This window comes from Xiphophorus couchianus, chromosome 20, assembly GCF_001444195.1.
Source record: "Xiphophorus couchianus chromosome 20, X_couchianus-1.0, whole genome shotgun sequence".
Taxonomy (NCBI): Eukaryota; Metazoa; Chordata; class Actinopteri; order Cyprinodontiformes; family Poeciliidae; genus Xiphophorus; species Xiphophorus couchianus.
The window spans coordinates 19,311,928-19,324,989 of record NC_040247.1 but is presented as its reverse complement, the minus strand read 5'-3'; the positions used below and the strand labels follow the sequence as shown (position 1 = coordinate 19,324,989).

Genomic DNA, 13,062 nt, shown 5'->3' with positions numbered 1-13,062 from the left:
AAATGTTTCATTTTTTTAAATCCAGCGTCTCACTCGGCTTGCAAACCAGAAATATCTCTGACATTTAACACAGAAAAGTAAGTCACATGACTTCATCAGAAGAGGTCACATGACCAACAGGTTTTACTCCCTGGATGCAACCAGAGAAAATCTTTTTATGTCGACCTCTTTGATGCGTCTTTATAACGACACGTCTTCTCTGTCCAAAACACAGACATCTTGGTTTTCAAAGTTGTGTCGTTTCTGCTTTAGGTGAGTGCAAAACGCTGGACCCAGAAGCTTCCTCTCCAGCAGATTTTCAGTAGTTTTGGATTTGCTTTGCCTTTTAATAAAAGTCCATTTAGGATAGCCAAATTGTAAATTGTTTCTGGCTGTCTTTGCCTAAAATTGAAGAAGCTCACAATAAAATAAGCCTTCAGAGAGACTGTGCATCATCCGAAAACAGGAAGAGTTTGGCACGACTGAGGCCAGAACTATGCTCCAGATTGAATTATCTTAATGTGAGCACATTTTAATAAGTTGAATAAACATAAATACTTCTGCATAGACTTTTTAGCTGTAGATGTTTAGTGTTTCTTGTGGGTATTGTGCAGTTGGCATCAAAAGACAATCAATCCTTGAACTAGGCGAAGATCTTTGCGATGAACTCCTTGAAGCGTTTGGCGTACTGTTCAGGATGAACCGTTGTGATTTCAGCTCCCGCCTGCAAAGCACAAAGAGAAGCATGGCTGACTGAAAAGCAAGGAAGCAGAGGATGAAAGCCACCCTTTACGCCGGAGATGTGTTGCGTCCCCACGCTAAGCGGTCCCTTTTAAGTGTAATGCTCTCTCACCCCGTGTTTGACAGCCTTGGCAGCGTGAGCGGCTTTCTTCTTGGCATCATACTGCGTCAGCACATCAATCAGACCCATGAAGTACACCTCCCTCCTGGCAGCACCTACGAGGGAATGATTCACGGCGTCTGTTGAGTGACATTGATGCCAAAGTACGGCGAGCGCTCACCATTTGCGGCTCTGCGTGAGGTGATGCTCAGGTGCCACTCACCCACGGCGCTCTGAACGGCGTACACGTCCACATAAGGGTCGAACTCCCCAGGACCCATGGGCTTGAGCGAGCTCATGTAGCCAGCGATTCCTTCAGGGGAAGTGGAGCACGGAGGAGCAGCCGGGTCATTTTCATCCTCCTCTTCCTCCTCACAGGATGACTCCACGTCGTCCTCCTCCTCTCTCTCAGCTCGCTCGGTATCATGGATGCCCAGCAGCAGGCTGTAGTCCATGATCCTCATGCGCACGAGAAACTGAGACGAGGACAACTTCAGCAACAGAAACCTTTGAAAAGGTTTCTATCGCAGACACTAGAAGCATCACTTTCTCACCTCGATATCTCTGCTGAGTTTGTTCATCACCTTCTCTTTCTCCTCATCGCTCACATAGATCTTCTGCATGTTATTCAAGAAGTCTGCATCCTTGTATGTGGGCAGCTCTTTGATCTGAACAAACATGGTTATGCTCCACATTTTGTTTTGTAAAGGTGACACAAAGTTTTGTGCATTTTAGTCCCCCGTCTTCTTATTTAGGTCTGCTTTGTCTGCTTGTCCTTTACTCCTCTACCCCAGTAAAGGATGACAACAGGAGCGTACCAGTAGCTACTGCTAAAGTGACACATTAAAAAACAAACAGATTTTTCATATTTTCAACTGGCCATGCATAATCCTTAATTTTTCACTGACCATTATTGTTTTGTAGGCGTAAATCAAACGCATTCAAAAGCAATGTTCTGACTACATTTCTTCAGTAAACATACTGCAACCAACACATCAGCATGTATTGCAATAGGCCAAACTCACACTTAAAATAATAATAATAAAAAACAACCTTAAATTGAATTTAGCATCTTTAACAATTCCTATAAATTTAACGCAGAATTTATCTGGTAATTTATTCCGTAAAGACCTATCAGGTTTCTTGGAACCTTTATCTGCAATCCATGATTTCCTTTTTCCCAGTGACATGAAGGAAACAACAGGACACTTCGGTCCATTTCTCTTCAAAATGGGAAAAACAAGAGAGCATGGAATTAAAGAAAGACAGATGTATGCTTATCTTCATAAGTTAAGAAATAGCTACGGTAGCCAGAGCGATAAAAAAATCAATGTAACACAACCCCAAATCGGGGTTATCAAGTCTCCATAGCAACCGATGTTTACATGCTAGCCACTTGTCTCACATTCAGAAACATAAGGAATGGAGCGGGGAGAGTTTAAGCTCAATTTGCTGTCGTGAATAAACTGAACCACGTCAGGTGTCAATAAGTTTCACCAGTAATTTAGTAGAAAACAATTATATCATAATGTATTTTTTTATCACTATCAAATCTACTTCAATTAAAAGCTGGACTGCCATAAAGTTATTGCTACAGTGAGAGATGAGTTTGTTTTAAGGGTTTTCTACTCATCATTACTAGCATATGTACACAGCACATATAAAGTGATAGAGTGCATAGCTTTAATCTGATCTCACCTTTTCTTTAAAACTTGCTTCTCGAGTCAGCACGGAGCCCTGAACATGGAAAAATGGACAAAGTAAATCAGCGTTACTTACTAAACACATTTGACTGACGTGCATCATAACTGGGATCAAATTGCTTTTGAAATTATTTTTATTTCAATTAAGTTGGACTGTGTTGATGTTGATGAATATGCAATTTTTTAATTAATTAATAAATTTTTGTCTGGTAGAATGTCTTCAGGCGACGTATTGTAAATTTGTGCAATGAAAATAAGTATGAGAAACGCTTTAAAACAAAGTTACGGAAAATCTTTTGTATACGAGTTAAAAGCAAACTAAAGGTCACTGTTTTATGTGATATATAAATACTTTCCAATTCAACAGTCGATTTAATGTAAGGGTTATTTGTTGTTTCGAGTTCATTGGTGTACATGTCAGGGGTCGCTGTGGCCCTTTTGAACTCAAATTGATATAAATTTACCCAGGCAGCTGATGCAGGTAAACGCCTTTTAAAGCTTTTTAGGGTGAAAACGTTCACTGTCTTTTCTTTTTTTTTAAAAGCGGATTATTTATGGTAGGAAAGCTGTATTTACAATACTGTTTATGTTCACAATTTTATGCTGTTTGGTTTTAAACTGAAAAGTTATTACATTATTAGATTTATTGATTATAAAATGGTCAGAATGACTATGGTACTTTCTTAATGGCTAGTCATTACATTATTGGAACAGAAATAAACTTTTCCTTGATTATAAGGCAGGTGTCCAACATACATTTATGCCGTCCTGACTGACCTCTGAATCGTCACTCACCTTCAGGTCGTACTTCCTGTGTACTGGCAGCCTGTGGCTGAACATGTTCCTCATCACTAACAGGTAGGTGTCCTCGCTCTCCACCGTCACTCTGTACATGGCGAGGAACTGAGGGAGCAGCGTGCTGCCGTGGGAGGTGACAATATGCTGCAGGAGGACACAGAACAAAAGACAGACGTCACAGATACAGGAGGAAAGCTTTCGTCTCTGTCTCCATGTGCCTCTTAACGTCTGTGTTAAATTAATGCCGACGCTTTCTAAAAAAAACAAAAAACCCAAAACTGTGGGTATATGTTATGATAAACATTAATCTGTTTGAGAAGGAAAAAAATCATTCGTCTCTTAGCATTGATGTTAAGTCTTTGCCAAGGAAATGAGGAATATTGAAGGGTGAGATTCTGTTCTCCAAACAGAAACAGCTCAAAGTTAAAGACAACTACTATATCTATGATTAAATGCACGTCCCCATTTAAAATGATCTACATATTAGGAACGTCAGTGTCATGCAAAGGTCTTCATACCTTTCCACATTTTATCATTTTACAACTTGTATGCGTATAGTACTGTGGGGAATTTACTAGCAAAAAGCAGATATTTAATAAAGATAAACAAATTAGGGTTTCAAACTTTCGCCTCATAGAAATCTGAGAAGTGTGGCATGCTTTTGTATTTATTTTTGTTTTAATTAGCGTTGACTGTAATTTTAGAGTCATTGTCCTGCTGGAAGGGAAACCTCAGGGTTTCTTCCAGGTTACCTATCAAGTTGGATTAGCTTCTCTTTCCCTGCTGAAGAAAGCATCCCCACATCATGATGCTGCCACCACCACCACCGTGTTTCACCACAGTGATGTTGAGTTCAAAGTGATGTGAATAGCTACTTTTGTCCACTTGGCGTTTTGCATCAAATCTGGGTTTCATCCGACCAGAGAGTTTTCTTTCACGTGTTTCCAGAAAACCATCCAATGCAGCTGGATTTATACTGAGAGGCTTGTGCATTTTACACAAGACAATAATTTAGTTATTAAATTACTTTTAAAGGCAATTGGTTCTACTTGATTTCATTTGCAGCAAAGGGAGCCTGTCACATAAAATACATAAAAATTTTGTGATTTAACAAAACATAAAAAGGTTCTAGCTTATCTTCCAGTACAAATGATGAAAAAGGAAAACACCTCATGCTTTTGCCAGTACCTGGTGATACTCTGACAGGATGCTGTGCATTTCCTCGACCTCCTCACTGGAAATCTCTTTTACCACCAAAGTGCGGTCGTATGATGTGAGCCGCAGCCCCATGTACTTCCCCTCCTCGTCTCTGAGAGGAGAACTGCGGGTCAGAGAGACCTGAAGGAGAAAGAGGTCACCCAGCATGAAGAACATCGTTATCAACACGTAATTTCTCCTGAATTAGATTGCAAATTTAAAAAGCATTCCAAAAAGAAAAACAGAACATTTTGTACAGACATCTGCAGACTTGTGTCACTGTTTCACACAGAGACGTCATTTGGTTTTTCTTGAGCAAACTTAGCTCGTAGATTTTGCTCTGCTAGTACAAAATGTTGCCCATTATTGTGCGCTAAGCTAATGTTCCCTGTATGTTCTGAAGGATAACTCGGTGCAACACCTGGCACATGCAAATAAGGCACAGAGCCATGCAAATGCCGACTGGAGGACGTCAATAAAAAGCTGCCACAAAAGGAGAACACTGAAAGACATGTGCTTGTGAGGATCTTGTTCAAATAACACGGTTTGTGCTTCATCCATGTATTTGTGCACTTTCACGAGCTGAATAATGTTGAGTTCATACCTGGTAATCTTGATCCTCGATGCCAAAGCGCTCTCGCAGGTTTCTGAACACTTGTGGGCAGTACTCTTTGAATTTAAACTGGCCCGGAAGATTCTCCCTGGGAACAAAAGCAGTTTTATCAAGCAGGACGTTGAGCCACTGTTTACCACAGCCTGTCAGAGTTTATCGATGGTGTCCACTTTCATTATTTTCAAGTTCTCGCTGTTTTCCTGTTTCCACAGCAGGTCACATTAAAAACACACACACACACAGATTCACATCAGTAAATAAAGTTAAAGTAACAACCTTTCAGTTTGAGAAAACATTTGTTATTCCTCACTCCACCTCTGTTATTGAAGTCTCTAAAAGAACTGCATTCCTGGATGGATTATGGGATTAACGAACAGTTACTCGGTTTTGCTCAGTCGGTTTCCAAGCTGAACTTTAATAAAAGCAGGTTGCATTTTGCTGTAAAATCCACCATCTGAAAATGGAAAGAGTACAGTAAACCCATCAAGACGTAGCTGCCCACAAGACGTAGGCAGATGAAGAGAGCTGTGGAGGAGCTGCAGAGATCCATAACTCAGGTGGGGAAAACTGAAGACAGGAAAACTGTTCCACAAATCTGACCTAGATGGCAGAAAATAAAATATTTCCAAGATGTTGCTCTGGTCAAATGAAACCAAATTTAACCTTTTGGCTTACAGGCAAGATAAAAAAATAACGCTGCACATTACACTGAACACAACATGGTGGTGATCATGCTTTGTTACAATTTATAGTTGAGTATGACCCAAGCTGCTTCACAAAGACAGAAAGTTACATAAGTCACAGAGGGAACGATGAAGGAGAAGCAACCAGGAGTAACAAACCAGGAAAATATAAAGAACAAGAGAAACTGTGAGGAGGATCTGACAAAGGACTAAAGGGGAACTTGAAATACAGAGGAGATGATAACTGAAGCAAGGATCAGAATATAATGTCACTACAGCAACGGCACAGGAGGCAAAATAAAAGGAAATTGACTAATTAAGTCAAAATGGCATTATAAGAATTAAAGAAATGTAAGCAGTAACAAAACAAAATACAACGATTATTTAGAACCAGAGCAATAAACTTAAGCAAATCCAACCCCTACGTTATATGAGCGTGTGTATTCATCCAGGACACAGAGTTGGAGTAGCTGAGAAAAACAAGTCAACAACTTTAAAGTTTGCCATAAGACCTATAGAGGTGTGGAGGACGCTGTTCTAAGATTTAAAAAATCTCATTTTGGACAACATGCAAGTGGATTGGAAAACTAACACAGTGGCATGGTGGTGGAAGCATCATTCTGAGGGGATACTTTTCTTTTTTCTTTTCTAAGTCACATAAAAACTGCTGGATGTCACTACAGTAAAAATCCCAAGTTCTTTTATTTTGTGAACTCATTCTACCTCTGTTGTTGACATCTGGATTCCTGAGTGGATTAAGGGATTATTGAAAGGCCAGTCGGTTTTACACAATAAGTTTGAAAAGCAATTTTTAATGGATACAGTTTTATAGCACGACTTTTAAAAATTGCTACAATGTTCCAACAAATCCCTCATTTAATAGTTTTGCCTCACATTTTAAGGCTAAAGTGTCCCTTTCCTTTTGAACTCAGCTCCACAAATAACTTACGTTAAGTAAAATAAGCCGTAGCATGTTTGTTACTATCATTGCTATACGTTTAATTTTTAAAAGCTCTCACTGCAGTAGTATGAAACGCATACTTTTAATACTAGTTGAAAGTCTTGTGCTCTCTTAATGATAAACACAAAACGCATTAATGGATAGAAAATCTGTGCAGCCTTAGAGGAAGCAGAGCGAGTGTTCCCGCAAAGAGAGCAGAGCACATTACTTGTTGAAGCAGTGGTTCATCACTTTGATCTTCGCGTTGGCTTTGAAGTCGTCCGGGAGCAGCATGACAGGTACAGGCACCTGGCCCAGGTCATTAATCTGCGCATGATCAATGGGCGACATGTTAATGAGCGCCACATAAACCGATCGCCGTTCAACGCAAAGTTCGCCTGCTTGAATACCGAGTGATTGACGCCCCACATCAGGACGCTCAGCACCGGGTCGCTGGCTCGGAAGACTTTCACCTTCTGCTGCACGAAGTGCTTCTTCTTCGTCTTCCTTTTGGGCTTCAGAGGGCCCGAGGGGACGGAGGAGGAGGCGGCGGCGCTGGGGGAAGACATCGCGCTGTCTCAGGTTATCCGTCCCTCGGTCCGAGTGAGCAGCAGGCGTTTTTTGTTTTGTTTTTTTTTTGCTGTTGCTCCTGTCGAGTCCTGTGTGTATGTAAAGCAGGGGCTGCAGTTGAAGTCCGCCTGCGGAGTCTCAGCAGCAGCTGAGGCTTTTAGCTCAGTGGCTCTGCGCGGTCCAGTAACAGAGAGTGAAACAAGAGCGGAGCTCAGGGACAGTATATACCGCAATCAATGTAATTAAACATTAACTAGATGTATGTGGGTGTTGTATTTATCTCATGAATGTGCGCCTTGTAGCATTAGTATGGCAGTGACCTTAACAGGACGACTGCAGTGAGGTAATTTAACCTGTTATTTTAGAGACGTGGGCCTGAGCAGAGGCACAGTGAGGAACAGGAAACACCGCCAATATTAACAATCTACCACCTTTGGAAGTTATTTAAAAACGAAGCACTGAGACGATGCGTTCGGTCTATGTTCCCCCTTTAAGAAATATTAAATGTAGATGTGCATTTAAGTTTTAAATTGTTACATTTAAATTGACTAAATGACTAATTGTTGACTTTTTTAGTGACCAAACAAAGTTTGATAGCAAACACCTCAAGAGTGGTTTCAGTTTATATGGCAAAGTCTAATTTTTTTTTTAATATATAAAATATTTATATAACTATATTTGGGTGATGGCGAGAGAGCCAATATTCAACTACTACTACTACTACTACAATAAATATTAAATAATAATAATAACAACAGTGTTTGTGCTTCAGAACTGAGTAATGTGGCTGCATACTATAACCTCTGGTTGTGATAACACTTTTTTACATATTTTCTTAGCATTTTTCAATATTTAACTGGGATTACTGGGATTAACTGGCTTCATCTTAACCTATATAATCTTACTGCCATGAAGCTGACATTGAACTGTTTAAAATCTAATAAAAAAACTTCTCTGAGTTTTTTTTTCTCTTATAATGTGTTACTCTTCTCAATTTGCTCCTTTTTTAAATCCGGTTCATACAAATGATGAGCCAGATTAGGATGATATTAAGCTCAGTCTAGATATTACTTACATGAATTGATCCACAGTTGTGCAGTTTTCAAAACATCAAATATGCATCAGAGTAATAATTTTGAATTGTGGTTCAAAACTCTCTTATTAAATATTGATGTTTTAATATTTTTATTATGTTCTCGTGGTATTTGTGCTTTCTTTCACTTAATCTCCTTCTCATCAGTATGTGTTCTTTTAGATTATCTTGTAGCCTCAGACGTTATCAGTAAGTGTTCTGACTCTTCTTAGAAAGGACAGATAACACTTTCCCGTATGTTAAAGTCCAATACAAGATCCTGTCTCAAAAGATATGTGTATCATTCATAAAGAAATAAAATTGTCAATTGTATTGCAGCCAATTATAATGCTGCAAGAAATGCTACAGGAAACACAAGAAGCCCAAAGGTATTTAATAATTTTTTAGGCAGCTAGTTGACTTCTTTATCATGAGTCCATTTGTTTATGCAGAAAGAAAGAATACATTTTTTTTGTACAATATTTTACTTCACAAGAATACATTACACAAAAAGCAGTTTGTCAAGGACATTATTGTAATACTACCTAAAATTATCAATCATCATCACCAATATTAAAAGTCACTGATGTTATAAATAAAAAACATTCAGGTTGCTAAGTTCCCTCAAAGGAGTCCTAGTGTTTGCTTTTATATGTAACACTAACATAATGAACAATTTAGCATAAATAGACGTATATACAGTCACATAAATATGGCGACATGTTATATATGCAGCAGGTACTTTTAAAAGAGAGTGGTTTCGAAGGAAAGTAAGGAGGAGCATACTGAAAATATGTAAATGTCATAGAACCTGAACACAGTCGTAAAAGAGTTTGTAATTTCTCATTACTAGCTTGTGAATGTTATGTGACTGATTTCTGGACGTTTTAATTTGCTTATAAAAGTGTTAAAGGTTTTTGGCTGAATTTGTGGCACTCGGTTCATAATTGACATGCTTTCATTCTGTATTTAATTTTAGCTGGATTACTTTTAGTTGCAGTCCGATCTCCATTGAATGTGCAATTCAGCTGAAAGCGAAAGAATCAAATCAGCACAATCTGAGTGTATTCAGCAGAGGGCGTCAGGAGACAAAGTTTGATCATTACGCATCTCCTCGCAAGAGATGCGTAATGATCTGCTTTCTGACAGAAATGTAACATATGAAAGGCGAGTTCGGGTTTTAGTCCGATGTTCCTTCATCTGTGACGTCTTTCCTGCTCCTCAGCAAATCACGTTGCCCTGTTGTTTAGTCTTCGGTGGGACGGGGAGGCCGTTCTCGTCCACACACCAACACTTTCCACGCTGCTTCCCCAGAGACGACCAGCACTGCACATAAAGAGCAAATGAGCAGAAATCAGTGCTTAATCAAAAACACCTTGTTTCTGTAGGACTACATTCAACCTTTAAAGCTTGATATTATTTCAAAATAATATATCTGGGATATGGGGTTGAAGTTACTGATGTCAGAGGAATCACATTTTACACTAGAAGATTTAAAGGTTTTTAAAAAAGTGTATTGCAGCACCACATGGTGTAGCTGTGGAGGCTATTAGTTGGAGTTCAGTCTGGGGTTCAGGTCATGACCCTGACAGCTTTGCTGTATATCTTCCCTTCTTCTCTACCACTTTTCTGCCTGATGACTGACAATCTTATAAAATCTTATAAAAAGGAATATGTGTATGACTGTATACAAATCACTGACTTAAGTTTTTTATGCAAAGATAAGTCCATCTAAAATAAAAAAAAAGTAGAATTAGTATGAGGCAGGTTGTTCAGGAAATGACTTTGTTTTTGAGCTACATAATATGGGAGTGGGAGGAGGGCAAGTCGTTCATTTTTTGCTCCGCCTGGGACCTATGGATGCAAAATTGCTCTTTCATCATAAATATATAAACTTTTTTTTCTATTAATGACATTCAGCTCTGGAATTGTCAGCAACATTCATTTTAATCAGCTCTATTTCTTTAGTAGAGTTTTTTTGTTTTTTTTGTTGTTGTTTTTTTTCCAAATAGTTCCCTGGCACACCCAGAAACATGCAGAAGCATGGCAAAATTATGATTTAATCAAGATGCAGTGATAGTGTATTTAAAATGGGGCAAAGGTTATTTTTATTTAGTTTAGAAGTCATGAAAACGACTGGAAGAAACAAACAAAAAAAAAACATAAAAATGGAATGGAAGCAATTAGCATCAATGTAGCCAAAACTACGCAAAAAAATCTCCAGGGACACAGGAGGGGTAGGAAAACAGACAACTTCAATTTTACTTTCTATTGCCATTAATCCACAGTTTTCTGACTTGTCTCTTAATCATCATAATACATCCACCTGGCCAGATATTATCCTTTCAGGTGAGTCAACCAAATACAATAATACGTGTGTAGTTTGTCTAATACAAACTAAATATCATTAGTTTAAATATGTGGAATGAAAGTTGAATTTTCTTACATGGTTTTTCTTTATTTAGAATCCTACCTGCTTCCTTTTGTAGAAACCACTTTTATCACAGTTCGGTATGTAGATATCATGAAGGGACTTAAATAAATGGGCATCAAGACCTTGGATGACTTTCATTAGGAGTTTGCGACAGGGAGCCTGCAGGAAGAGACGGATACATGCAGCGTTAACAGTGTACGATAAACAGTTTACAGTTTGCTGAAATAGATATAGATCATTTTTACCTCATTGGGTTCCTCAGTTGGCGCTGGTTCTAAGATCAGACAAATGGAAATACAACAGACATTATTTACTTAGCTAAAGTTCCAAAAGGAAATGTTCAAGTAGCTATTGTGCATCCTTTTGTTCCATGTTTAACTTGTGGCACACAAAAAGCAGTCAGATTGATAAAATCCACATCTATGGGAAAGTAATGAAAAGTTACAATGAAAGTATTTTCTGACCATTCAACACAGAAATTGTATTCCTGCCTACAATGCTATCCAATCACATCCAAAGTAAACTGGTAATTTTCCAAAACCACTAAACCAAAGTTACTCATTCATCCACTCAGCCCTGCAACAAACCTTATTGAAGCACCATCAGCTGATGATGTGCACAGAGCTTCAGACTAATTAAATGCATTTTACTTCACAAAACACATAACTCCCAGCAACAACATGAATAAAAAAATACCTAGCATTTGAAATGACACTGAAATCCGTAGAGGAGAGCTGTATACATATATAGAGGGTCCAGTCGACAGATGAGGCAGAGAAAGTCATTAATAAAGCAGCTCTATATGCCTTACCTGCAGGGTAGACCTGTGGAGTCGGTGTGGTGCTGCTGACATTGCTGCAGACTCCTCTGCCCTCCAGCAGGGCACGAAGGGGCCTCGGCTCATCCTGGGGAGGCTCACAGCGCAGACCCGGGGCACAGTTCAGAGTGTAGACGCCGCACGGCTCCCCAGGAGCCAGAGAGGCCACGTTCAAACCCACGGGCTTTCCTGTGCAGGTTGGACATCCTCTTGATGGTGTGGTCAGGATGCTTGACAGAGCAACATCCCGGACGAGCAGTATCAAGATGTTTACATACAGCAGCATCTTGATTTGAAGGCTTTCCATAAGTAATTTCATCCTAATAGAGGCTACTACTACGTTTCTGTAAAGATGTCCTGTAGTCAGAAATTTTTATCTCCTCTGACTGCGGTCTCTCCGTCTATAATAGCTGGGTATAATTTCCTTCTGCCAAGACAGTGATGATAAGGCAGACAGGCACTACTGGCAGCACCTCTTAAGGAGCCTCCAGCAGCGAGTAAAGGTATATGGGAGGGTACGAGATGGAGAATGTTAGATTTTCCTCTCATTTTCACGCAGCTGAGCACACCCCCAGTTTGACAGGACACACACACACAAAGACTCACACACGTTCAACCAGTTTGTTGTCTGTCAGCATGGAGAACTGTAGTGTTTTCAACACTGGCATAAATCACAGGTAATCACAGTGTTTAACGCTCCATTGCTCTGACTTTTCCCCATCTGGAGAGTCATTTATTTACAGAGACAATGCCTGAATGTGGTAGACCAGGCCAGTGAGCCAGAACCCAGTCTACCCAGTGACTGAATGAATATTTAGCATCAGTAATACTTTAGATCTCATACTTTTAAAAAGTATAGCCGTTCAAACATGACTTCTGTGAAATTAAAACAAAACGAGAAGAAAAAAAAGTTTTAGGCTTTGGCTTAATAATGTAGTTTAATTATTTAGATTTACATTTTAAGATTAAATTTGGAAAAAAGTGCAGAAAGGTCCTCTTAAAGTCAGAATTTAAAGATCAAACTATAGAAGTTTCTTCCTAACCCTAAAGCCATAAATCCAATATGACTAAAATGTGTTATAGTGATATTTGCAATAGTTACACAATTTACATTTCTGGTGGTTTTTATTACATTAAATATTTTGCACAAAAATGCACAAAGTACCTTTTTTGTACAGGTTTTTCTTTTAGTGTTTTAATGTATAAAATGCAGATACATGCACTGCTGTTAGCTTGTATTGTCAGTTGGTTAATTGATGGTGCTTGATGATCATTTCACCACCTTGGTACTGGAATATTTAGCAGTTCTGATGTTTAATTTGATCAGTGGATTCGGATCCAACAAGAAAATGGATGGTACAATATTTTTTTAGATGATAACACACAGCTAAAATAAATAAGATTTAAGCTCTTGG

At 39.0% G+C, this 13,062-nt stretch overlaps 2 protein-coding genes across 2 annotated transcripts; both read right to left on the bottom strand.

Annotated features, from left to right (window-relative positions):
* LOC114134877 (phosphatidylinositol 5-phosphate 4-kinase type-2 gamma-like) lies at positions 1–7,356 on the bottom strand. The gene is made up of 10 exons (XM_028001734.1): positions 7,165–7,356; positions 6,984–7,081; positions 5,123–5,219; positions 4,510–4,659; positions 3,319–3,465; positions 2,519–2,557; positions 1,375–1,488; positions 1,044–1,296; positions 833–936; positions 1–703 (listed from the first exon to the last, which is right to left on the bottom strand). The coding sequence occupies exons 1-10, from the start codon at positions 7,321–7,323 to the stop codon at positions 623–625; spliced, it is 1,242 nt and encodes a 413-aa protein (XP_027857535.1). The 5' UTR covers positions 7,324–7,356; the 3' UTR covers positions 1–622.
* Positions 7,357–7,383: 27 nt separating this feature from the next.
* Positions 7,384–12,473, bottom strand: LOC114134878 (insulin-like growth factor-binding protein 3). The gene is made up of 4 exons (XM_028001735.1): positions 11,642–12,473; positions 11,076–11,104; positions 10,870–10,989; positions 7,384–9,722 (listed from the first exon to the last, which is right to left on the bottom strand). Exons 1-4 carry the CDS (start codon positions 11,964–11,966, stop codon positions 9,618–9,620), a joined length of 579 nt encoding a protein of 192 aa, XP_027857536.1. The 5' UTR covers positions 11,967–12,473; the 3' UTR covers positions 7,384–9,617.
* Between the last annotated feature and the right edge of the window lie 589 nt (positions 12,474–13,062).

Coding starts and splice junctions, on each gene's coding strand:
- LOC114134877 (XM_028001734.1), bottom strand. CDS start 7,323: ATGTCTTCCCCCAGCGCCGCCGCCTCCTCCTCCGTCCCCTCGGGCCCT. Junction 3,466..4,509: donor TCCTGTCAGAGTATCACCAG/GTACTGGCAAAA, acceptor GTCCTCCTGCAG/CATATTGTCACCTCCCACGG. Junction 1,297..1,374: donor AACTCAGCAGAGATATCGAG/GTGAGAAAGTGA, acceptor TCCTCGTCTCAG/TTTCTCGTGCGCATGAGGAT.
- LOC114134878 (XM_028001735.1), bottom strand. CDS start 11,966: ATGAAATTACTTATGGAAAGCCTTCAAATCAAGATGCTGCTGTATGTA. Junction 11,105..11,641: donor TCCACAGGTCTACCCTGCAG/GTAAGGCATATA, acceptor GTCTGATCTTAG/AACCAGCGCCAACTGAGGAA. Junction 9,723..10,869: donor GTTTCTACAAAAGGAAGCAG/GTAGGATTCTAA, acceptor CTTTATGTGCAG/TGCTGGTCGTCTCTGGGGAA.